This window comes from Microtus pennsylvanicus, chromosome 10 (genome assembly GCF_037038515.1).
Source record: "Microtus pennsylvanicus isolate mMicPen1 chromosome 10, mMicPen1.hap1, whole genome shotgun sequence".
In the NCBI taxonomy this organism is placed as follows: Eukaryota; Metazoa; Chordata; class Mammalia; order Rodentia; family Cricetidae; genus Microtus; species Microtus pennsylvanicus.
In genome coordinates this window covers 14,532,723-14,559,271 of record NC_134588.1, presented here as the reverse complement: position 1 = coordinate 14,559,271, position 26,549 = coordinate 14,532,723, and the positions used below count along the sequence as shown (strand labels likewise).

The 26,549-nt window shown below is 45.6% G+C and overlaps 1 protein-coding gene across 1 annotated transcript; it reads right to left on the bottom strand.

The window, feature by feature from the left end:
• Window positions 1–24,227: 24,227 nt before the first annotated feature.
• Tmem185b (transmembrane protein 185B) lies at window positions 24,228–26,340 on the bottom strand. Its single transcript, XM_075987720.1, has one exon. It carries the CDS (start codon window positions 25,945–25,947, stop codon window positions 24,895–24,897), a length of 1,053 nt encoding a protein of 350 aa, XP_075843835.1. The 5' UTR covers window positions 25,948–26,340; the 3' UTR covers window positions 24,228–24,894.
• Between the last annotated feature and the right edge of the window lie 209 nt (window positions 26,341–26,549).

The following is a 26,549-nucleotide window of genomic DNA, read 5'->3' as shown; positions in this document are numbered from 1 at the left end:
TATCCCAGAGCTCAAACTCAGGTGGGGCATGGTGGCCAGTTCCTTTGCCTGCTGAGCCATCTCTGCCCTGAATGCTGATGGTGATGGTGGTGTTCCGAGCCTGCCCTCATCGCCCCACTGCGTTCCCACCCACGGGTGACTCCCACAGTACTGAGTGGACCCAGCCACTGTTTATGGGGCCTGACCTCACCTGCAGAGAGCTGCCTGAGACACTGCACCTGCATTTCTGACTCTCCCCTCGGGGTTTGCTGAGCGCCTCAGTCAGGAGTGTTCTCGGCAGTCCTTCCTTCATCCATACCCACCTTTCCTTCCTGTTGAAACGGAAGTGAGTTCCGACCGGCCCGTCCCACAATCCTCCTCTCCTGGATTTCTCTGGGTACCGCTTCACTTTGGCACGGAAAGCTTCCCGCCTATTTCTGATGTGATATGAACAGGCCAAGCTCTCCCTGTCACACCTCCTAGCTTTTCCTCAGACACAGCTCCTGAGGGAATTGCTCTCTGTGTCCTGACCCCAGGAGCCCCGCCCAGCCTTGCCTGGCCTCGTGGTGGCCTTTGCTGTTCTCAGCAATGCTTGGGCTTGTCCCATTTCTGCCTGAAAGCGACACTCGTCCCTGTTGTTTGGCAGGACAAACGACAAAGGTATGCCTGTGTTCGGAGAGGTGGGGCGAGGGGAGAGCACCAGCTGACTGCACGGTGTACACGCGGGCCACGCCGCGTTCTCCTGCCCGCCTGACGCTGTGTGGCTTCCTTTGTTAGCGCTGTCCTCCAAATCCCCAAGCTTGGCAGGCAGCCCGCATGACTCCAAAGCCTCTCTACCTCTGGGTGTTCAGTCTGCATCACCCCCTCACCCCTCCTCTGGTGCCCCATTTGGGTTTTACGTGAACAGCTCAGTGTGGAGAGGAGCAGTTTTTGTGTTGAAGGCTGTCAGCCAGACAAGGGCCCATGTTCCCTGAACCTCCCTAGTCCCCTTTGGGCAGATTACCAGTCGCATTAGATTGGGACATCGGTTTCCCACCCATGAGGTAAGACCCGGTCACCACCTACATAGGAATAAATGAAAGAAGCCATTTGGTGAGTGTATTTTCAAGATGATTCTTCCGCCAATGTCTAAAGCAAATCCCCATGATTGTAGGAGAAGTGGTTGGCCGGCCGACCTAAGCTTAAATCGCCTGGCCCAAACCAGCCTGCATGAGCATGCGCGGCAGGTACTTCCTCCCTGAGCCTAAGGCCTGCCGCTACACCCAGAGGCTGCTGATGCAGAGGCACCTGACCAGAGATGCCCATGAGAGAAGGAAAACAGCAGAGTCCATGCCTGAGCCAATGGGACTTCGGGAGGGGATGTACAGGCAAGCCTGATTTCCACAATAAACGGAATAGTACTCTTTCGATTCTCAGTTGTTGACTCCCCGCCTTCTCGTTCCCTCCTCCAAGGGGTGTCCCTGCAGGTTCCCCCAACACATAATGACCCCAAAACATTCTCACTTCTGTGAATAAATGTCCCCCAGAAGGAGCCGCAGCTTCCACTGGCCCTTCCAAAGGGCTGTCAGCGTCCTTCATGGCGAAAGGTTTGCAGTGATGTGCACCTGGAAACCAAAGACAATGGATCTGGGCTATATTTTAATCACCTAAATAGCCGTTCCTGCCTCACCTCTTTTTAGGATCTAAAGTCCTGTAAGAGATTGAAAACCTTTGGCCTGGGCATGGTGGTGGCATGAGCCTCTGGAAAGGCTCTGTGGAGGCAGAGGCAAGCGGATCTCTGTCAACATCAGCTTCCCCTCCACTACAAACTCCAGGCTGGCTAGGGCCACACTGAGACCCTGTTTCAAAAAAAAAAAAAGGAAGGGGTGGGGGTGGGGAGGATTTAGTTCAGGATAGAGTGGAAAGGGGGAAACAAAACAAAATCTTCAAAACGTATTAACAAAACCATAATTTTCACTAACCAAAAGATGAAGTCGTCAAATGCCGTCTGGGCCGAGAGCTGAGGCTTCTCCGCTGCCCACTTAATGCTCCCGCCAGCGTATTTGAAAAGTGCCTTCATATACGACTGTCTTTGTTCTGTTGCTTTAAAAAAGCTTTATAATCTGATTCCACACTAGAACATGGAATTCGGGCTGACCTTAATCTGTGTTCCTGGTCAGGGTCACTCATATTTGTCCCTTTGCAGTAAGAGCTCCGGTTTATAGCAATGCTTCAAAGAGAAGGACATATGCTATTGTGAAATGTGAGAGACTGTGGCTGTGAGCAGTCATGAAAACCCACATGCCATCTTCCAGGGGGGTGATGTAAGATTTCATAGTAACAGAACAAAGAAAGGTACACAAGGCATTTTTGAAAGTCATTTCCACCAGGTACACAGGTCACAGCGAAGCAGAGAGACCCCTGCTCTGGCCTCATCAGGTGACTTCTTAACCGTGGGTTGACGAAAGCGAGGAGTCTGTGTGCATTCCAAAGACCTTACCTAACAGTCACAAGGATTTTAGATCACACACAGAGGTCGACAGTGAATGGCTATGGGGCTGATGCTAACACCACAGAATGACTCCCAGCCTGGTACAGCCCAGCTCTCTGCAAACAACCATTCAGCCGTGCGGAACGTCAGACACAGGTGTGCCCTTTTCTCTGGAACTCGATCTCACACTCCAACTCAGCACACTGCTGCCTCCTGGAGACCCAGACATTGTTGATTTGATTTTATTGTGTGGTATTTGTTAGGAATATTTTCCTAACATGAGCTTTCCACTGACGCAAAATCCCAATCAAACCAAATCAAAACAAGCCAAATTAAGAGATATCCAGGTTTAATGGGGGTCCCCTGAGGGGCCGCAAACACAACCACTGGGAGGAAGGAAAAGAGACCATGTGTTCCTCTTTTGGGAGTTCTTTTAAATACTCTTGGGACATGGTCCTGAAGGCCCACCCCCCGGGAGGGTTCAGGACCTGGCCTGCTGGGATTTGGAGTCCAGAATGCTAACTCTCAGGGTCAGGGGGCTAGGATAGATGCAAGGGGCTGGGGCCCAAGCTCCCAACTTAACAGTATTCACCAGAGAAGACTGCTGGGTCATGGTTTAAGCCAATAGAAAGTCTTTATTAGCCGACCAGCCATTACACTATGTATTCAGGAGCCCAGTGTAGCCCTGAGCCTTTCTCGGGGTAAACTTTTAAGCTCAAAGAACATTTCCTAGAACAGTTAGCTAAAAGAGGAACAACAGAAGCCCGAAAGCAAGGCTAGGACATATAGAGACTTTCCCAGGCTTTGATGGAGTAGGCCTTTGTTTGAGTTTTGTCGGGTGCTGTCTACATGCTGAGGTTTACAGCCTGAGTAGCGCTTTTATTATGGAGTCAGTTGTGTTAAGGTTTAGGGCCTGTTACACATCCATCATAGTTCCCTCCTCTCCTCTGCTGAGCAGTCGGCAGTTCCTGCAGCACCTCTCCAGGTCTTTTCACATGTGTGGTGGTTGAGGTGCATGCCCCAGCACACATGAAGGTCAGAGGACAACTCACTGGAGGTGTGTGGGTCATCTGGCTTAGTGGCAGGTGCCTTTGTCCTCAGAGCCACCTCGTTAGCCCTCTGAAGTCCACTGTGCTGCAGACGGGCACCAATGACAGACTGAAATACGGCTTTTACCCATCTGCCTCGATGAGACCAGTGAGCACATCGGACTTGCTCCCTGAGCACGGTGACACAAGAATTAGCTCCATCATCACAATCCCACCTCACTCATTGTGGAAGCGTTCTTTTTCTGTGCTCACATTTTCTTTTATTTGAGGATTTCATGCATGAGTGCACTGCGTAATTTCACCACATGGAGTGAAATATTTGTTTAATTATTCTTTATCAATAAATACTCAGGAGTCAGCTATCAGAATAAGAACCTGAATGATCGGAGAAGTGGAGAAGCCACCATTGACCTCCTCTCTCCTCCCTTGGTCCATAAAAGGGGCAAGAATCTTTCTCAGCCCCTCCCTACTACTTCCCGTGTCTCTCTATATGTCCTCGGTCCTCCAAAATCTTTATGGCTAATTTTGGTCAGCTAGTAGCTAGTTCCACCCACTGATTAAAAGTAAACTTTATTGACATTCTCGGGAGTGTAAAGTATGATCAAAATAACCCAAAACATTTCCCCCTTATTGTCTAAATAAAAAGGAAGGTTTTGATTGTAAAACATTAAAACTATATACAATAAGAACAATTATCAGGTAATTGCATCCACAATGCCCAGTCCATTTGTATTTGGCAGATCTGGAGAAAGCACTGTAATTATCTTCCTGTCTTAGTTCAAAGTGTTGTACCTAATTTACTTTCTATCCCAACTTGTATTACCAACCCAAAACTATCTTTTTAGACCTCAAACATTTTCTTAGATAAACAATTTAAGCTTTTAAGTCTCTCAAACTTACATACTTTATTCCTCTTTTGTGAGGTTCTTCTATGAATTTGATAACAAGGAAGACTGTAACTATCACTCTCTCATCTTCAACTCCACCAGAGACCTGAGAAGGACAGAATATGACCTGAGTAAACAGGGAGTGCAGAGAAAACAACTTCCAAAACTATAGAAACAGCTGGCTGCCTGGGCAGTCATCCATGGTTCCTCTGCAACACTGGGGCATCCATCTTGGCCTATATTATCTGACAGACTTTCCTGTTAAGCATGAATTTTGAAGAGCTGTCCTACCTTGTCTTAGTTGCTTTCTTCTATGTCCTGCCTGTCCAATTTGGACAGCATAGTGTCAAAGGTTGAGGCAAGGGCAGTTTCTTGCCCAGTGACTAACTTTGCCACATTGAAAGCAAACTCCGTATGTAGGTTTTTTGATGCCCATCATCCTTTTTTTAAGTAAATTGGTGCTACCAGGAGCAGATGTGTCTCACTGTCATGAAAAGCTTTATGTTATCAAAACATCTTAAGTGCCATATTCTGTAGGTCCCTGAAATGTTTGGAGACCATCTGTTTAGAACACAAATTGATTGTTATACATGACTAACTATTAGTATAGCACAAATTATACCTTTAAGGACTAGAACTTTACATTACATTTTGAAACGAACTGCATAGGTACAATACCTTAAACAAGAGAAGAAATACATACACAATATAACAAAAAACCCTTACATTTGTATCAATGTGCAAAAATCCATACCAACATAAAATAGTTAAGACTAGTAGTTAGTAGTTGCTTTTTTAGTTTAAAGGTAGATCCAGTAATCTACCCTTTTATTCTATCATTCCTATAGCCCCCTTTTCTTTTCTGACTAAGATCCCTGCATCTAATCTCCTTCACTGACTATGACCAATAATAAATTGCAACAACCCCTCCCCCCATGATGATAAATGTTCATAATCCATAGAATGACTGAAAACTGCCCACCCCACCTCTTAGGAATGTGGCTTTTGTATTCTTAAAATTAGTTCCTGTTGTCTGAGGGTGATGGCATCTTTAGAGGACCCTGAGAAAATTGAGAGCTGTTGATCTGGTCTCAGTGTGCTGGGGAACTGCAGGGCTTATCTGAAGTCCTGACCAGTAGTCTGTGAGGCTGGGCCATCTCCGCTAATCACCGTGAAATTATCCCGAGCAGTTTGTAGTCCAAAGCTGGTATTTGGATGGTGTTTGTCAGTTTAGGGGCATTACCACAATCGAGGTGGAATCATCATTGTGGGTCCCTGTCATCCTTTTGGAGACTTCAAAGGCTATTGTTAGGAATGGTCACGGTTCACTGCAGAAAACTTAAACATTCCAAATGTCATATGCAGCAGATCTCAGAGAGATTAAAGGACCACAATCTGTTAAATACACCTGGGGTTTACAAGCTTACTTCCTAGTTACCTGCTTCAGACTCAATCTGGAAATCACATACAGGAAGTTAAATGGACCTATTTCCAGAATTAGTTAGTACACTATATTACTATTAATATCATGACAGAAAATTTAAATATATACATTAATCTTATAAATTTTGAGATATATTTTCACCTTGAGAAAAATTTTAAAGATTCAAAATAAAACAGAAGAATTATGTGATTAGTGCCAATAGAATAGTTCCTTAATTGGTTTTTTTTTCTGTCCCATACCTTGTGGCTCGTCTACCATGAAACAGAGATTATGGTTTTTTCTTTAACAACTATGTTTGGGTTTAGAGAAGGAGAGAGCCACACTCCAACTCCAAAGCCATCTGTAATCTGAGAACTACAAAAGACCATTTGCATTATATGTCTGTAAAAAAAAAGCAGAAACAAATATTTGGGAAGTTTTATGAAATTTCATCCTGTTGGCAATTACTCTTTTTCTCTGGATGATTCGTCCTTTTTCCTCAGGTGTCTCATTTGCCCAGCGGTCTTCAGATTCCTTAGTTGGATGCTTGTATTCTCCTGGAAAGATAAATGCAAAACCCTGTCCCAACCCTAACTTTGGGGAGTTTCCCTCTTTGGAAAGATATATCTGGTCAAATGAAAGGCATGTGTTAGTCTTACAAGTTAGCTTAGATTGAATGGCCACATCATCTCATCAGCTATCTATTGCCTCTCCTCATAAAGAGGTCTCTCTTGTTTGAATCTCATCTTTATCAGTGTTGATGATATCCACAGCTTTTCTTCTCCTGTGGAACCAAAATCAAAACCTCTTCCCCAACATAACACATATCCTGCTTTCCATTCTGAGGTTAACAAATCTTTAAAGTATACAGGCTGATTTAATTCAGCAGTTTTTTTTCTATTATCCTATGTCTCTCTGCAGCTGTTGTTCCTTTATTGTTAGAGTTTAAAAATTTAAAGTTAATAGAGAATTGTGTAATCTATCTCTGAGGGTCTTTATTACCCCTTTCTGTTTATTAAACATATCTTCTAAAGTGTGATTAGATCTTTTTTAACTGCTTGTAGGATTGTGTTGTATAGCTGCAATATGCTTTATATTGTAATATGCAAAAAACTTTCATTTTACTAGAGACACATGCTGACATGCTGAATCATTACCAATCTTAATTTGTACAGATTTTTTATAATGGCCATAACATCTAACAAATGTGTAATTATAGAATCTGCCTTTTCAGAACTTGAAGCAGTTGTCCACTGAAATCCTGAATATGTATCTATGGTATTGTGCATATATTTTAATTTTCCAAACTCTACAAAATGAAACACATCTATTTGCCAATTTTTATTTCCTTGAGTACCCTTTGGATTACTTCCTGCAGGTAGTGGAGTTGGTTATATAAAGAACCATAGTACATTTCCTTATAATTTTCTTGGCTTGATGCCAAGTGATAGAAAAACCTTTCTTCAAACTTTTGCTATTAACATGGTGTTTCTTATGAAGTTCTGAGACTTTGACACATTTTCTACAATAGCTGATCAATTTCATCATCACCTTGTACTAGAGGGTCTGGTAGATTCGTAAGGGATCTGATATGTGTTATATACAAGGAATGATTTCTAATTCTGATTATTTCTTGTCATCAAATAAGTAAAAAAGTTAATTCTGAGTCATCTGGAATAAATTCAGCAGTTTCAATAAAACAACTCTTTCTGCCTATTAAGAAATTTGGGAAAATCTAGTAATACCATGAGAATAGCATATAATTCTGACTTTTGAACAGAATAATAAGGGCTTTGAGCCATTTTAATTAAATTTCCTGACTTATAACCTGCCTTCCCTGATTTGGTTACATCAGTATATGATGTAGAGGCTCCAGAAATTGGTGTTCCTCGTACAGTGTGAGGAAGAATTCAATTAGTTCTTTTTATAAACTTCAGTCTCTTGCTTTTGGGATAAGTGTTGTTAATCTCTCCTAGTAATTTCCCAAAAAAACTGAAAGCTCTTTGTTATTGTTCATTTTCTGCCCACAATGAGCCGATTTAAACATTAGTATAAAAGTATCACAATTTCTGTTGGGTCTATTTCTGATAATTGACAAAGTCTCAATTTTTCTTTCGGAATCAATACTTTCTAATCTGCTTGTGTAGTAAAAATCTCCATTCTAAGATAGTATCTTCTCTCTGCCTGAAAATTCCTATAGGAGAATGCATAGAAGGTAAAATAACCAGATTATAATGAAGCTCCCGATCCAACTGATCCACGTGCGCATCCTACCAACGCCAATTCTCTTTCAGCCTCAACTGCTAACTTTCTTGGACTATTTAAGTCTTTATCGCCTTGTAAGGTTTGAAATAAATTGCTTAGTTCTTGAGTTGTCAGTATTAACTGTAGCCAGTTAATATCCCCTGCAATTTTTGAAAATCATTAAGAGTTCATAATTGATCTCTCATGTTTTGTACTTTCTGTTGTTGAATTTTGTAAACTTATCTTATATCCTAAGTAATTAATAGAATCTCCTCTTAATAGAATCTTCTCTTTGTATTTTTTTCAGGAGCAATTTGTAATCCTTAAAAGGCAAAATTTTCTTTACTTCAAATATTTTTCCTAGGGTACGTGCATCTGAGTCAGCTAGTGAGATATCATACATAGAAAGGTAAATTATAGACTGAGGGAACAATTTACAGTTCATTTCCAGTGCTGTTGTATAAAACACTGATAAAGGTTGGAGCTGTCTAACACCCTTGTGGAAAAATTTTCCACTGACATCTTTTATCAGTCTGGGAATGATTATAAGTAGACACTGCGACGCCACGTTTTTCTCTATCCTGTTCTTATAAAGGTATAATTTTTAAAAGCAGTCTTTTAAATCAATCACTATAATTGATCATCCTTTAGATAATAAAGAAGACTAGGGAATTGAGTCAATATAGAGCCCATTGACTGAATCATTTTATTAATAGATCAAGTAGCAGGAATAGACCCAGCCCATCAGAAATTGTAGTACCTTCTAGTAATGATGAAATTGATACATTATGGGCAGAAAGTGAACCCAGGCAAAAAGGTTGCAGAAATTTTGGGGAGAGATTAACAACAACTATCCAAAAGCAAGAGAATTCAACTTATAAGGAGAACTAACTGGATCCTTCCTCACATTGTATGGGAAATACCAATATCTGGAGCCCTAAATTCTATACTGATGCAAATAAATCAGGAAAGGCAGGTTACAAATCAGAAAATTTAAGTAAAGTGGATCAAAGTACTTATGATTCTGTCCAAAAGTCAGAATTACATGCTATTCTCATGGTACTAATGGAGTTTATGGAATTTCCCAACATAGTTACTGATTTGAAATATGTGGAAAGAGTTGTTTTGCATATTGAAACTGGTGATTTTATACCAGATGATACAGAATTGACTTTTACTATTTATTCAGTTACAAGAAATAATGAGGAATAGGAATTATCACATTTACAATATAACACACATCTCATCCCATACAGGTCTTCCAGATCCTCTAGCATGAGATAATGAAGAAAATGATCATCTATTGATTGGAAATGCACTGGAAGCCTCATAATTTTATTAAAAACATCATGACAATAGCAAAGGTTAAAAAAGAGACTTTTCCATCATATGACAACAAACCAAGGAAATTATAAGGAAATGTCCTACTTGTTCTTTATAGAACAAAACACCACTACCTACAGGAAGTAATATAAAGGGTACTCAAAAGAATGAAATATAGTAGGTGCATGTGTTCCATTTTGTAAAATTTGGAAAACTTAAATATGATGTGGGAAGCCCTTCTGTATATGTGTTGCTTTTATTGGTTAATGAATAAAGAAACTGCTTTGAACCTATAGGAGGGCAGAACAGAGCTAGGTGGGGAAAACTAATCTGAATGCTGGGAAAAAGAAGGCGGAGTCAGGGAGACACCATGTAGCTCTGCCAGAGACAGACAACAGACAGACCTTGCCAGTAAGCAACAGCCATATGGAGAAACACAGATTAATAGAAATGAATTAAATTAAGATGTAAGAGCTAAAAAAAAATACTCAATTAAAAAAAAAAAGATGAAAGAGCTAGCCAGTAAGAAGCTAGAGGTAAAAGGCCAAGCCGTGATTTAATTAGCACAGTTTCTGTGTGGTTATTTTGGGAGTCTGCGCAGCCAGAAACAAACAGGCGGCCTCCTACTACAAAAATACATACACCACACCATTGATATCGATTCAGGTTTTCAGTGGAAAATGCTTTGTGTTTGGAAAAGGCTGTTTTGGTAATCACACAGTTGCTAGAAGTCATGGCCATCATGGGTATACCTGCACAAATAAAGACAGACAGTGCTCCAGCACATGTCTCTATGAAACATTTTTTTACTTATTGTAATAAAAGCATATTACAGGTATACCACACAATCCTACAGGCCAGGCAGTTATAGAAAGATCAAAGTGAACTCTAAAGGATATGATAGATAAACAGAAAGGGATAATAAAGACCCCCATAAATAGATTGCATAATGCTTTATTAACCTGTGTTTTCTAAATGAGAAAAGAAGAACATCTATGGAGAGGCACTGGATAGTTGAAAAGCTGGAATTAATTAAATCAGCAGGTATACTTTAAGGATGTGTTGATCTCAGAGTGGAAAACAGGACATGTGTTATGTTGAGAAAGGGGTTTTGCTTTTGTTTCTACAGGAGAAGAGAATCTATGTATACCATCAAAATTGATAAAGATTCAATTTGAACAAGAGGTACCTCTTAATTAGAAGAGATAAGAGTTCATCAAGCAGTGTGACTATTTAATCTAACAAAATTAATCTATAAAACTAATAAATTTATAGTCTAGTTGAAGATTAAAGCTGGCTTTGGAGTTGGAGAGTGGCTCTCTCCTTCTCTAAACCCAAGCATGCCTATTAAAATAAAATCCAAAATCCATGTATCATGTCAGAAGAGCCACCTGATATAACAGAAGAAAAAACAAAATTAAGGGACTATTTTATTGCCACTAATCTCATAATCCTTTGGTTTTTATTGACTCTTTAACAGCTTTTCTTAAGTATAAATATTATCTCAAAATTCATACAATTATTATATTTTTTAACTTTTTGTCATGATAATGGTCATATAGAGTAATAACTAATTCTAGAAAAAGGTTTCTTCTACCTTCCTGTTCATGATTTAAGGTTGGTCCTCTATCAGTTTTCTGCAGTGAACCATGACCATGCTTAACAGTGACCTTTGAAGTCTCCAGAAGGAGGATGGGGGCCCCACCACAACGATTCCTCCAGGACTATGATAACACCACTAAGCTGAAAAACACCACCTAAAAATCAGCTTTGAACTACAAACTGCTTAGAATAATTTTGAGATGGCTAGCCAGTGCTCTTAACAGCTGAGCCATCTCTCCAGCCTCCCCCTCCCCAACTCACAACCTTGCCATAATTTAAAGTTCTTACAACCAGCCAGCTAGTTGCGATGTTTGGAGGCGTGGACCAGGGTTTATATTTTGTTTGTTGTGCTTTGAAGCGGACTCTCATGAAGCCCAGGTTTACCTCAAACTCACTAAGAAGTAGAAGATGGTCCTCCTGTCTCCCCTCCCTAATGCTAGGATTGCAGGTGTGTGCTGCCACGCCTGGTTTAGGCAGTGCTGGGGATGGAAGGCAAGGCTTTGAGCACACTAGGCAAGCACTCTGTCAATTGAGCTACATCCCAAGACTGGGTGTGGGACTTCTAACTCAGCTGGTATTTTCATTAAGCCTTATTTTATTCTGGGGCAGTGGGGATAGGAGACAAAAACAAAAGCCTGATGCCAGAGGTTAACTCCCCTGGAGAGAGACACAACATTGTCTAAGCTCAGCCAGATTGAGACAAGACACTCAAAGAGGGAGGAGTGATGCCAAGAAGATGGCAGAGGAAGCCTCAACATTCCTCACACACAGCAAGAAAAGCAAAGAGAGACTCGGTGGATTGTCTCAGCCTTTAGAGTGCTTGCCTCATGCGCACAAGGCCCTGGGTTCTAGCCCCAGCTCTCCATAAACGGAGTGTGCTGTGCACAGCTGTACTCCTAGCACTCTGGAGCTGGGTGCAAAAGGATCAGAAGTTCAAGGTTACCCTCAGCTACGTGGCCAGCCCAAGCCCAGCCTGGGCTATGTGAGGCCTCTTCTCAAAAGGGAGGGATGTATTGACCAGGGGACAGAAGGAAAGCCAGCAGAGGTGTCAGGCTAGGGCAGTGGTAGGTCCTGCTCCTGTGGCCATGACAAAATGTCTGAAAAGAAGCAACTTATGGGAGAAAGGGGTGGTTCTGGCTTACATTTCCATATCTGTCATCACAGGAAAGCCATGGGGGCAGGAGTGGGAAACGGCTGGTAACACACACGCGTGGGAGTGCTCAGCTGGCTCCTTTTCAGTCAGTCAGGGACTCCGGCCCAGGGAAGGGTACTAGTCCTTCCCACGTCAGTAACCTAACCAAGGTGGTCCTTCTCAAGTGTGTCCCCTGGTTGTTCTAGGTCCTGCTAAGATCACATTAAGCTTCACAGGCTCTAAGTAATGACTTGTCCCACAGTGTGAACACGTGCTTTCCCCAGTGCGGTCACTCAGCCCTCACCTGGGACTGACATGCCCTCCCTGGAAGGGAAGGTGAATCCAGCTCAGGCCCTTTGGTCTCAGATAGCAGAATGAGTCGGCCCTCAGGCCTTCCTGCCCAGGCTTGTTCACTAGGGCACACATTGTCTTTACCAAGTGCCCATCAACTGCTCTCTGTGCCTTTGACCCGTGAGTCTCACCTGGGCATGTAACTACCCACCAAAGTGCCCCTGAAGCACAGAGAGGAGGGGGAGAAGGGAGGAGGAAGGGTAGGTGGGTGCGTGCCAGACAGCTCAGAATTGGGACATGTGGCACTGTCTGGTTATGTAGTGAGTCTGTTCCACTAGACTCTAGTGAGGAGAGGTAAGGAAGCCACATGACCTCGTTTCTCCAGCTCTAAAGGCTGCAGAGAGAACCTCCACCAAGGCCAGCCCAATCCTATCCTCCTCCTGCCTTCCTAGTAAGTAGTTGTGAGACAAACTTTTCCTGGGGAGACGCAACACTCATGTCTGCTCACCCCAGGTAGAGAGCCCACACTGACCAGAGTCCAGATACCACCAAAGTCCAACATGGAGAACCAATGAGTTTTACTTACAGGAGAATAGATGAGGGTTTACTTAGAGATGCAAAAAGGATTCCAAAACAGTTACATCACCAAGGTTCACCCCAGCATGGGTGACAGCTCACAAAGCTGGGAACCTGGAGCACCCTGCACAGCCTGCAGGCAGCTCAATGTTGGAGAATCCTTTCCAGGTGACTCAGTTGGTCCGTTGGCCTAAACCTTTTCCAGACACCGGAGCTGGCTTCTGCTTCTTCCAGGAATCTGGTCTGGTCTGAGTCTTATTTGAAGCTAGGCTTTTCTGAGTCTTCTTGGCATCTCTGTTCCCATTGTCTGTTTACTCAGGTAGGGAGGGGCCTAGTGAATTCTGTCGGCTTCAGAGACTTCCTGAAGTTATTTTGAGTTGTTTACTTTCCAGCTTGAGGAGCTTCCCTGCAGGATGGAGTACTTCAGTCTCAGGAAGGCCGTCACACAGGATCAGGTGAGGTATTTCCATGGCAGCACGAGTAGCCCCAGTGTCTGTTTGTGATCAGAATCATGTAGCCTATGGCAGTGGCTCCAGCGGCAGCCTCTCCAGCACATGCTTCTCTGACTAGGTTTCCAACTGGGGCTTCCAGTGTCCCAGCATGTACTTCCTGCTGCCTGCTTCCTGTGAGCTCCCTGTATCCCAAAAGCTTCCTGTCCTAACCCTGAGCCCTGGAGATTGTGGGGTGGTGACTGCTGACCAGGCCACCATCCTCTCTGGCTTCCACATTTCCCAATACCCTCTACCTGTATGGCTCCCCTATACCATCCTGTCCCTTCTAAAGTAACCCTCCATGGAAATCCCTGGAATCCAGCTTTTTGTTTGTCTATTTAATAAGTGTGTGCATGAATGTGTGCAATGGCGGGGGGGGGGGATGCTCTCTGTGTCATCCTAAAGAACACAGGCCACATCCTTTGAGACAGGGTTTTAAATTGCTTTGGAGTTTGCCAATTAGGCCAGGCTGTTAGCCGCAACCCCCAGGGACCACCTCCTTCCCTACAGCTGGAATTACTAGGATACTCCACGGTGTTCAGCGTTTTTTACATGGTTTCTGGGCTAGATCTCAGATCCTCGTTAAAGGCTAGTGCATTACAATGGCACAACTCCAGCGCTTCTTCCGCCGTTTTTATTTTGATCTGCTTTCTCTTTCTGAGACAAGATCTCATTCCAGGCTGGTCTTACACTGAGCTTGTTCCCACCTGAGGAGCGCTGAGACGGGCACCTTCACAACGCTGTCCTGCACAGCTGCTGTGGTCTTCCCGCTGTTCACAAATGGATCTGAACACATCACATCCCATCTCACGCCCAGCAGGTTCCTTCCAACAGCAACAACTTTTGAAAACTACAGAACGTTTGTAAGGGAAGAACATCATTCATGATCACACATTTTGATTCCTTCAGAACCTTCCTGTAACACTATCAGTTCATGGAGTGACAGCTGCCCGTGTGGTTGAGTTATTGTCCCTTGGATACATACTCCCTCACCTGACTTGACTATGGGCTTGACTATGGGCGTGGACCACTGCAGTTGAGTGCACTAAACACCTGTCACATGTGAGCAGGAACTGTCTGTGCTTGCAGACTTTGACTTGGCCTCCTTGCTTCGGCCATAAAGGGCAAAGTCCAAGATCGCTGCTCTTTCAACCTGGCATCCTAAGCAGGACACATCAAGACGACCTGGACCAGACCCCAGACTTGAGTGTAACCCACAGTCAGCTTGCGGTTCCGGGGAGGGGTCTGTGGTAACAACTCACTGAGATTTTGTGTGTGCAAGTACATCTGTACAACAAATTACTACTGTTCATGTGCACACACATGTGCATGCGTGCTACAGCAATCTGGTGGAAGGCAGAGGATTTTCAGGGCTCTACTCTCTCCTTCCAACACTGGGCGTCGGGCTTATGTAGCAAATACCCTTTCCTGCTGAGCCACCTTGCTAGGCCTTAAATTTTTTTTGACTTTAGGTTTGTGTTTTTTAAGAGTCTCTCATTGGCATAGGGTTCAACAATTTGGCTAGGCTAGCCTGCAAGCCTGGGGGATACAAGCTCACACCACCACATCTGGTTTTTGTGGAGGTTCTGAGGACCAAAGTCGGGTCCTCACGATTAACAGCAGCGAGTTCAATGAGCCAGTTATCCAGCCCAGCCATTGAGGTCTGGAGTTACGGTGCTGTGTGGCCGTTACACCAAGGCACAGCCCTGTCATACACCTAACTGGAGTACGGTCACTGACCGACCTACCTGTCTTTGAGGTGAGTGGCCTGACTGGACAGCTGATCTGGCGGGATGTTTGCAGCGCTCTCCTGACACTGGCTGTCCAGCACTATACACATAGCTTGGAAGATGACAGGCTTTGACATGGGTTTGTACTGAGTACCACAAACCTAATCATCCTTCAGAAACACCTGCTCGTCCATCACTACAAATTATTAATTTTGAAAATTATTTTATGTGTATAAGTATTTTGTCTGAAAATATGTCTTTGTACCGCATGTGCCTGGTGCCTGCAGAGCCCAGAACAGGAAGCCGGATCGGACCATCTAGAACCGGAGTTACCAACACCACCTATGTGCTGAGAATTGAACCCAGGAACTCTGGAAGTGCAACCAGTGAGATGGCTCTACCCTGAGTCACCTCTCCAGCCCCCAGCTATATGCCTCACCAGGGCCCAGGCTGGTGCTTTCCAGCTCTTTTGTGGAATGGAGTAGAGAAAGGGTGGAAAGAATAGTGGGTGCCTGAAGCTCAGCGGAAGTTCACCCAGGAGCCAGCAGCATTCTTTCATGCTTTTGTATCTGACTTCTCAGCTTCCTTCCTGCCTCCCACAAGCATCTTGCTCCACAGGCACCTGCTATGTGCTTCCCATAAGTGTCACAAGGAGCCCTGAGGCTTTGTTCCAAAAGCGACTCAAGGATTCCCTGTGTAGGATGCGCTCAACCATTGCTGCTCCTGGCTGCCACTCACATCTGCCGCTGGTTCAGACCAACTCTGTGGCAGATACGCAGAACCCCAGGTAGCTTTTCATGTGTTAGCTAACATGTATGCAGATGTTAACATGGTTTTGAATGGCGCTAAAACAGTGGATTCATCCTGTTTGTGTGCATGTGTAAACCCGAAGTGAACATCAGGTGTCTTCCTCTATTGCTCTTTATCTTTTAAAAATTTATTTTATGTGTACAGGTGTTTCTCTTGCACCTGTGTCTGTGCACCGCTCGTTTGTCTGTTGCCTGCACAGACCAGAAGAGGGCACTGGATCCTCTCAAACTGCAGCCATAGTTAGGAGCCGCGCTGTGTGAGTGCCGGGAATCAAGCTGTGGTCCACAACCAGAACAGCCAGTGCCCCAGTGCTGAGCTCCTCCAGTGCCCCAGTGCTGAGCTCCTCCAGTGCCCCAGTGCTGAGCTCCTCCAGTGCTGAGCTCCTCCAGTGCCCCAGTGCTGAGCTCCTCCAGTGCCCCAGTGCTGAGCTCCTCCAGTGCCCCAGTGCTGAGCTCCCCCACTGCCCCAGTGCTGAGCTCCCCCACTGCCCCAGTGCTGAGCTCCTCCAGTGCCCCAGTGCTGAGCTCCCCCACTGCCCCAGTGCTGAGCTCCTCCAGTGCCCCAGTGCTGAGCTCCTCCAGTGCCCCAGTGCTGAGCTCCTCCAGTGCCCCAGTGCTGAGCTCCCCCACTGCCCCAGTGCTGAGCTCCTCCAGTGCCCCAGTGCTGAGCTCCTCCAGTGCCCCAGTGCTGAGCTCCTCCAGTGCCCCAGTGCTGAGCTCCTCCAGTGTCCCAGTGCTGAGCTCCTCCACTGCCCCAGTGCTGAGCTCCTCCAGTGCCCCAGTGCTGAGCTCCTCCAGTGCCCCAGCCCCCCACTCCATCGTAAACTCTGTTTTATGTGAGTGACAGCCAGAGCAGAGTTGGTCTCTTTTCATCATGTGGATCCCGGAGATCAAACTTAGTGGCAAGCACCTTTACCTCCTGGGCCATCTCCTGGATACTTCACCAGGACTGGGAACTCAGTGTTTTAGAACGGCTGCCGGGACCCACCCAGCTCCACTGCTCCCATGCTGACGTCACACACATCCTGAGGAGTTAGCCTGCAAAGCACTTTCTCTACCACACTGTCTCCCCAGTGCTAGATTCGCCTTTTTCTTCAAATGGGACATTTATGTAATGGAACCCGGTTTAAGTAATTCTCAGTAAGCTACTAATAAAAAGACACACCTCCATTCTTCTCGGTGATATGAGCACTCCAGTTTAACTTCCAAGTATTTATTTCTTCCCTATGAGAACCTTATTGAGAAGGTCTGGCTTTTGTCCCATTTTTAATTTCCTGGGGTGACTCCAGCACTTCAAGAAACACTGTACTCATCTTTAACAACAACCTAAACATTTGTTCCTTTGTTACTGATAGACCAGAAAGACTGGACCTTACAAAAGACCGCCCCCTGCTGGCCACTCTCCCAGCGCTCCAACAGTAATGCTTTACATTAGGACAGATCTCAGAAAGGCCAAACCACGAGCTGCTTAACTTGGTAGCTCCTTAAGAGATGATGCCACCTGTGAGGAAAAGCCAAGGAGGAAAATGACTGTCATATGGCCTGGCACCACACTGGCGCTGAAAGACCCCTACCTAGCAGCATTAAGTTAACAGCAGCAATAACGCTATTTTACAAGGCTTGAATTTTTGAGCAATATAATTAGAAGCTAGGACAGGGGAGTTTAACTTAGAGATAAGGGCTGTGGTCAGCTTAGGGGCAGGGACGCTGAGCAAGGCAAGATATCTCTGGTCAACCATCCGGACTGTCAGCAGGGGACTTGGGGTCCAAAGGAAGAATGACACCCTAAATAGGCCAGAATAGCATGTATATCTGATTTCTTGGAAACCACGAAATTGTACTCAGTTTGAACCCGAGCCTTATTTGAATTGCCCAATCAGAACCCTGTAACTATGCATCTCGCTTCTGTTCCCACGCTTCTGCTTCCCTACCCTATAAAAAACCCACTGTTCCAACCTGAAGGTGCGCAAGTCCTCCGAAAGACTTGTTGCCCGCAGGTACCTGTGTTAACTCAATAAACCTCTTGCTGTTGCAGCCGTATGAGTGGCCTCGCTGTTCCTTGGGAGGGTCTCCCCAGACTGAAAGGCAGCCCACCTTGGGGGTCTTTCATTTTGGTGCATTGGCCGGGAAGTGGAGACCCCTGCCCAGGGATCATCGACCCACCACATCGGGAGGTAAGCTGGCCAGCGATCGTTCTCTGTGAATATCTGTGCTTCTGTGTTTCTGTGTATGCGCATGCGACCGTATCTGTATCTGTATCTGTATCTGTACTAGTTAGCTAGCTAGAATCAGTATCTGGCAGATTCGCGGAGAAGCTGACGAGCTTGTACTCCCGGCTGCAGCTCTGGGAGACGTCCCAGAGTGTCTGGGGCCAAATTTGTGGCCCGTCCGTATTCTGTGAATCCTACCAAAATAGGACTGTTCGGGGCACCCCCGCTGTCTGAAGGGTATGTGATTCTTCTGGGAGACGAGAGATCCGGACTCTCGCTGTCTCCATCTGAAATTTTGATTTTGGCATCACGCCAAAACCGCGCCAGCGCACCTGTATTGTCTGTGTATTTTTGTGCTTAATATGTTCTTTGTTTTGTATATCTGTTTGTACTCGAGTCTAAATCTGGTACCATGGGGCAGTAAGTAACCATCTCTTTGACCCTAACTCTATGAAAATCCAAAAGGAACGCTGACAGCCTGCCCCTCCTTCACTTCCCTAGGCTGTGCTGCTGAACTGCCCTGCTTGCTGTTGCGAGGGGGGAGGGAGCAGGGCTGTTATCTCCTGCAGCACAGCCTGGAGCCAGGCCTAGGCGGGGCAACCAGCTCCAGCTCCGAGCAAACTTCTCAGCAGGATGCAGGGCGGGGCATGGCAGCAACCCTGGCCCAAGTCAGGGAAGGGGGCAGCTGTGGCCCCCACATCTGCAGGTGAGTCCCCTCCCCGGCCCAGCAGCAGCCGCCTTAGCTGTTACCAAGGGCGCCAATGCAGAGACACTTGAACTGAGTTGAGGCTTCCAGGTGGCCCACCAAACCTGACCTGAGGGAATGCCTCCTGGGGCCTCTGGAATCCCATTCAGAGAAAAGCTGTTAGATTGCTGTGAGTACTGAGGTGGGGTATGGGAAGCTTGTGCTATACAACTAGGAGCTCACTGTGGACAGAGCTGAGGCTGAAGCCAGGTCCTGGGAGGATCCCCAATGGGGTTCCCTGTGGAGAAGGCTTGTTTTCCTTGGAAAATAAGATGCTAGAGACTGAATGGCAGCCCCCATCTGCAAATGCCATGTAAAACCTTGTGCCAAAGATCTATGGCCCTTGCCCAGGGGAAATAACTGGTGCTAACGCCAGGGTCATGGAACTAAGGCCTCCTGTGGAGACACATGCCAGCCAGTTGGGTCCAAGCTGGTGCTAATTCCTCCCCACAGGACCCAGTAAGCCTGGGAACCTGCAGTAGGCTATTTCTCTGGGATTGGATACCCTATTAAAAAGCAAAAGGTCCCCTAAAGAACCTGGACCTTTCCGTTTTGGCAGTGGGGCAAGAGATTGCAAGTAAATATCCCTGTGGCTGTTGGTAAATGATGAATGTGGATTTAGGAGTGGCAGGTAATGGAGTAAGCTGACATTAAAAGGACCTACCAGCTCTGATAACATCTGTCTTCTGGGGATACTCTATACCAGTCATCATGTGCTGCATCCAGGTAAAAGCCTCTGGTTTAAAAATTGGAAAAATTAAATTAAGTCACTTTAAAATAATATGCTTATAAAAAACTACAGATTGTTGGTTTTTATATTTCTTACTATGCAGTGTGTCCAGAGAAAAGTGAATTCCCAGCTCTGTTTAGATGGGTGCAGGACTACACTGTCTTCAAGAACTATTGCTGTAAAAGCCCTGGCACAGGGCCGGGGCCATATGAACAGCCCAGCTGAGCTTCTAAGCCAGCCCATGTTTAGATCTAAATTTAACACTTGTCTGCTCACAATGCTTGTGATAAGGAGGGGACCCCGCCCACATGGCCACATGGCAAAGATCTGCTAAAGCCTCTCACCCCACCACAATTGCAAGGGGGTGTTACTAAATGATGAGGTAGAGATAAAATGGCCCTTTTGACTCTTTATAATGTTTATAAATATTTAAAAAAAACATGGCAAAGATTCTCATTCATTATTAATATAAAAAGGTACATTTTAGGTTGTTGTCAGATTCTGTCTATAATAATATAAAGGATGTCGCTAAGTTTTTAAGGTAATATGTTATCTAATTCTGAAAATCCACCATGCTAATGTTCAAAGTAGCTGTAAGCATAAATTGTCAAATGATATTTTTAATCCTGGTCAGTTTTACAGGAATAAGATAAAATCTCAGAATTGTTTAATTTGCATTTCCCTGATGATTAAGGATGTTATATTTAAGCAAATTTTAAATATCTTTCAGTCATTTCAAGTTCATTTTTTGAGAATTTACAGTTTTGGTCTGTGACGTAATTGTACTGAAATATTTATTTTTATGAGGATTAAGCTTCTAAATTCCTTATATGGTTTTAACATAATTGATAAAGACACCTTTCCTATTCTACAGGCTGATATTATGTTCTGTTAATTATATCCTTTGTTATACAAAAAGCTTCTCAGTTCTGGAGATTTCAATTACTGATTGTTTCCTTTAATGTCTACGCTACTGAGGCTATGTTCAAAATTCTATTTATATTGTTGCCCTTATGTTAAGGTCTTTAATTTGTTTGGATTTCAGTTTTGTGCATAGAGATAAATATGGATCTATTTTCATTCTTCTACATGATAATGTCTAATTAATTCTTAAAGGGAGAAACTGACAGTCAAAATGTTGGGCTCATGGCAAATCTCAGGGGGGGCTGCAAGGCACCCCACTAATTCGGCCAAGATAAGAGAGGTTCTCCAGGGGCCAGTTAAAATCTGTGTTCTTTAAATGATTAATAGAAGTTTACAAGCATTTTTACCCAACCTCTGAAGGTCAGCAGACAGCAGTAGTCATGGCCTACATAGGACAGGCAACATCAGATATAAAAAAAGATACAGCAAATAGATGGGTTAAAAGATTATACTTAGTAAAGATTTGAAAAAAAAAATGTTAAACAAGGGACAGAGAAAGAAAAAAAGCGAGAGAGAGAGAGAGGCGGGAAGCAAAAAAAAAAAAAAAGAGAGAGAGAGAGAAAAAGAGACAGGACTCAGACAGATAAGGAGCGAGCCTGGGCAACAGAAGATCAAAGACAAATGAAGAGGGACACTGGAACTGAGTAAAGAATACGAACTGGACACCTTACGAACTATAAATTTGGGAAAAAGACAAATAAATGACTCGTTCCTCCCTGGTCACTTCTGAATGTATGACCAACGCCTTTTGTTGACCAAACGAGGGACTTTTGCTTTCGCTGCTGTTTTCAGTTCTGCAGGAGATACAGGCTGCTTGTCTACCTCTGCCTCTACCACGCCCTCCTCACCGGGATGACCACCTCTCCCTGCCGTCACCGCTGAAGAAATCCTCACCTCCTAGCAACTGCCTTGATGCTGTGCTTGCTCTAAAGCCTGCATGAGCCCTGACTGCTCACTCTACAGTCTTGCTCTCCTCACCCATGTCAGACCGCGATACAGCAGTCACAATGCTACCACAGATGCCCTCCTGTGCCAGACTACTGCTCCTGTGCTGGGCTGACGTTGATGGACTATGGATCCTGCCAACATCTGCATAAAAGACAGGTGAATGGCAAAATGGCAGACTAAGCTGTGCCAGGCAGAGCTGAAAATGAGGGCAAAGCTTGCCTGGGGCACAAGGCTGGCGGTCCAAGCTGAGCAGGCACACAAGACTGAAGGTAAGCGGAAGGCGGGGGCAGCATTGGTGGACAGGAAGCAAATGATCTAGGCCAGTAGCCTCCCTTCAGAGATGGCGGCCCGACCAGAACGCTGAACTTATGGCTTTGATACAAGCTCTACAGATGGCAGAGGGAACGTCTATACTAACAGCAGGTATGCTTTTACCCTCACCTGTATACACAAAGCAATATATATTTGCAGAAATTTTGAGCCTCCAGGAGGCCACACATTTGCCAAAGAAGATAGCCATCATACATTGACCAAGATTGAGACACCCAATATGATGGCTAAAAAGATCATAAAAAAAAAAAAAAGATCATCCTAAGGTTGGGGATGCCCAAGATAATCATGTCCCATAATAGACCTGCCTTTGTTGCCCAGGTAAGTTAGGGTGTGGCCAAGATATTGGGGATCAATTGGAAATTAAGCTTACCAACCCCAAAGCTCAGGTCAGATAGATAAGATAAATAAAATTCTAAAAAAACAAATTGACATAATTGGCCCTGGAGACCAACAAAAATGACTGGACAGACCTCCCTCCCTCCTGTCCTGTTCTGGGTTCAAAACACCCCGGCATCGTTGCCACTAGTTCTGCTGCCTGGCTAGTTAGCTGCCGCTCATGTATTTGCTGAGAATGGCTGACCTTGATGATGGAATCCTGAGCTCAAGGCTTGCACAGGGCAGGCACATCTGCTATAAGATGGGCTTACATCACCTTTAAGGCTCTTCTTTCCTAAAGTCAGAAACCCACAGGGCTCTGCTCATTTTTTAATGTCTTTTAAAGCACAATATCACACAGCAGAAGCAAAAGGCAATTCTGTTCTCTTCCTCCTCTGTGTGTCTGGGACAGATTGACAGGAATTATTTTGTACTGTTTAAGACTTTTCCAGATCAGACCGTTTTGTGCAGATAACTGCAGAGATAAGCAAACACACCTAAAGCCTCCTTACCTCTGGACAGGTTTTGTTTTTTAAAGCCTGGGTATTTATGTCCTCATTGGCTGTCCTCTGGCTTTAGGGCTTTTTGTTTTGTTTTAAACATTTGTCATCCTGTATTGCATTTTCTCTCATTGTTTGTTAAAGTTCTCACAATGGACACAACCCTGTACATTTGGATAAAGCTGATGCTACAGGATGCAATGGAAACCCGTAAATGCCATGTGGTGCCAGCTGGACCAAAACTGACCTCTCCGGCACATTCTCTGGAGTTGAGGATCAACACTCCCGGTGTCTACAGTAAAAGATATTTGTCTTCATAATATTGAACTTGTCTCTTATGAAAAGGCATGTGTTTCTTAGGGCTGAGTTAAGCTCTTTGTAGTCAATAGACTATTATCGCCACAGTGTTGGGTGCTATTCTCGGGTCTACAATGGTTCACAATGTCTACCATATAGTTAATTTCAAGCCTCATTCAGACAATTTTGCCAAGAGCTATTCTGCACACCCTAGAGGTGTTCTACTATCTTCTCAACAAGGATAGTTTAAAGGATGGTTTATAAACCGCCTGGTACAATTTATAAAAGACAGACTTTCAGCTATCCAAACCTTGGTCCTCACTCAGCAATATCATCAGCTTAAACAATATGATCCAGAACATGTTAAGAATGCCCGCTAGTTGAATAAATGATTTTATTCAAATTCACAAAAAGAAATGGGGGGATGAAAGACCCCTACCTAGCAGCATTAAGTTAACAGCAGCAATAACGCTATTTTACAAGGCTTGAATTTTTGAGCAATATAATTAGAAGCTAGGACAGGGGAGTTTAACTTAGAGATAAGGGCTGTGGTCAGCTTAGGGGCAGGGACGCTGAGCAAGGCAAGATATCTCTGGTCAACCATCCGGACTGTCAGCAGGGGACTTGGGGTCCAAAGGAAAAATGACACCCTAAATAGGCCAGAATAGCATGTATATCTGATTTCTTGGAAACCACGAAATTGTACTCAGTTTGAACCCGAGCCTTATTTGAATTGCCCAATCAGAACCCTGTAACTATGCATCTCGCTTCTGTTCCCACGCTTCTGCTTCCCTACCCTATAAAAAACCCACTGTTCCAACCTGAAGGTGCGCAAGTCCTCCGAAAGACTTGTTGCCCGCAGGTACCTGTGTTAACTCAATAAACCTCTTGCTGTTGCAGCCGTATGAGTGGCCTCGCTGTTCCTTGGGAGGGTCTCCCCAGACTGAAAGGCAGCCCACCTTGGGGGTCTTTCAGCGCATGCCATCTACTCTCAGGGGGCACCATGACAACTCTAAGGTAACTCTTGTTATCTACCACTGACTGCTGACACACCGGATCTTCATTCCCGGTACCGACAGCATTCCACGTCAGGAACAACCCAGCCTCTCACGCAGTCTTTAAGGACAGTCGCAATAAACATGTATCTTCACACAGAAGCTTTAAAAAAATACTTTTAACACAATACAATGGTATTGCCAAGAGCTACAATTCAACAGAGAACACTGCTAAAACATTCATATAAATACTAACATGTGCAGATTCACTCATTAGAAAATTCGCCTATTAGAATACTAAAGACCTGTGCCAGCAAAGTCCAAAGAAAACAACTATCTGAACAGGAGGAACACTAGAAATACCAATTATGAGGGCTACGGAACAGTGGGGGTGAGGATTTGGGACATGTGCCATTATGTCACAATGGACACAGTCTAGAATACAATTTTAGACTAGCAGTGTACAAAAATACTTTTTAAACAATACTTTTGGTAGGCATAAGTAGCGCTTAAAAACAAACAGCTATGTAGTTTTCAGGTCTTCTGAAGGCCTAGAAACAATTTACCGCCTTTGGCTAGCTCTTAAGACACGGACCTGGACAGCAAGCTCTCTCGCACATATATGTACACACACACTGAGACTAACACAGCCTCCTTCCTTGTTTACGGTACACACTGACAACGGCAAGAGGCTTCCATCTCACGAAGGGTGTAAAATGAGGAGGGCCCATCCCCAATTCCAGGACTGGATGATCACAGAAAAAAAAAAAACCCAAAGTGGAGCTCATGGGCACATGGTTTGTCTTTCCCCTAAAGGCCCAGCCTGTGAGTTTAGTCTGGCATATCAATGTTTAGCTTGGGAGGTGGCGGAATGTACTTCCCAGGACTCTGCGTTATAACTACCCTGGCCTTCTTTCCGAACATTGGTGCAATTTTCGGAGCTTCTGGAACCGATGCGTCTTCTGCATCTTCACTGTCTTCATGATGGAGATCGTAAGAGATATTCCCATATTCTCTTAAGAACGGGAAGACTTCAAGTAAAAACTGGCAGAAATCCCTGCGAATACCAAACCACCAATGATTGCCCCCTTTCCGCCTAAACGTCGTGGCCATCAAAGTCAGTAATGAGAGCCAAAGGGGGATGAATATGGAAATGTACGAGAACGCATTGTGATCATCCAGTCTGTGAACTAGCAGGACCTCAAAGGTGAGCAGGGGTACAACAATCGTGATCCAGCTGATGGCCATGGTCACATGTGTTCTTCGCTGCTCAGCAACCACATCCAGGGACCGCAGAAACAGGAGGGACCACACGATGTAATAGAGAACCACCAGGCAGAGAAACGACATGAGGATCCACAGGGGCACAAACACCACCAGCCAAGGCCAGTGGATAATCCTGTCCAGCCTCAGGGCGATGAAGATGAACTGCAGGATATTGACAGAGCACAGGATCTCCAGCTCCAAGGACCTGTCATGGCGGAAGCCCCAGACGCAGGCAGCCACGGACACCGGGGAAACGAAGAACAGGGGCATGAAGACCAGCAGCCAGAAGTGCGTGCCCCTCTCCACCCTGTCGCAGACTAGGATCTCAAACATCAGAAGCAGCAGGTGGATGCCCACGGCAATCAGCATGGCTTTGAACTCCACGCAGGCTTCCCCCTCCGTACGGTAACGAGGGTTGCGGGCCCATACGCCCGCACCCACCGAGGCGCCCACAATGACCAGGAGCTTCCACAGCCAGATGGGCGCGAAGACCGCCCAGTAGCTCCACTGGATGATGCCGTCCAGGCGCAGGGGCAGCAGCACGGAGAAGAGCAGCAAGCAGGCATAGATGAGGAACTTACTGGGATTGAAGTCCTGGAACAGGCCCCTGGGGTTCATGGCGAAGGTTGCACCGCCTCTAGATGGACATCCGCCCGCTGTGCGGAGGGAGGGGGCTGCAGACCGCCGCTCAGAGAGGCCGGAACACGTGCGCGCAGTCACGTGGCCCGGCCGGAAGCGAGCCGAGGACACAGCGTGAGCTGGCGGGGAACGGTGCGGTGCCTACGCCGGAGGCGCTACCCGGGCCCGGGAGCCCAGGCTTGGGTGGGTGTCCACGCCGCCCGCCTTCATTCCGCACCTACGTGGCCGACGCCTCGCTGCGTGCGATGTCAGGTGGGACCTGGCGCACCACGGACTCCGCGACCCCCGGGTCGCTGACTGTGAGCGGCCGAAACCTCCGGAAGACGCTTCCTGGAGGAGGCCGGAACATGGAGGAGGGAATGAGCTCACATCCTCCCGGCAGGCTTGGGGGCGGGGCCCAGAGCGGGCGGGGTCGGGAACCCAGGGGGCGGGGCGGGGCGCAGGGCAAGGCGGGGCTGTCACCGCAGGGCCGGGGCGCGGAGTTTGGGGGACCGCCCTCCCGACCCCCGGGGGGCGCGCGGCAGGCGCTGGGACTCCTGCGGCGCGAGTGTGCGGACGCCTGGGTGTGCAAAGCAAAGGCG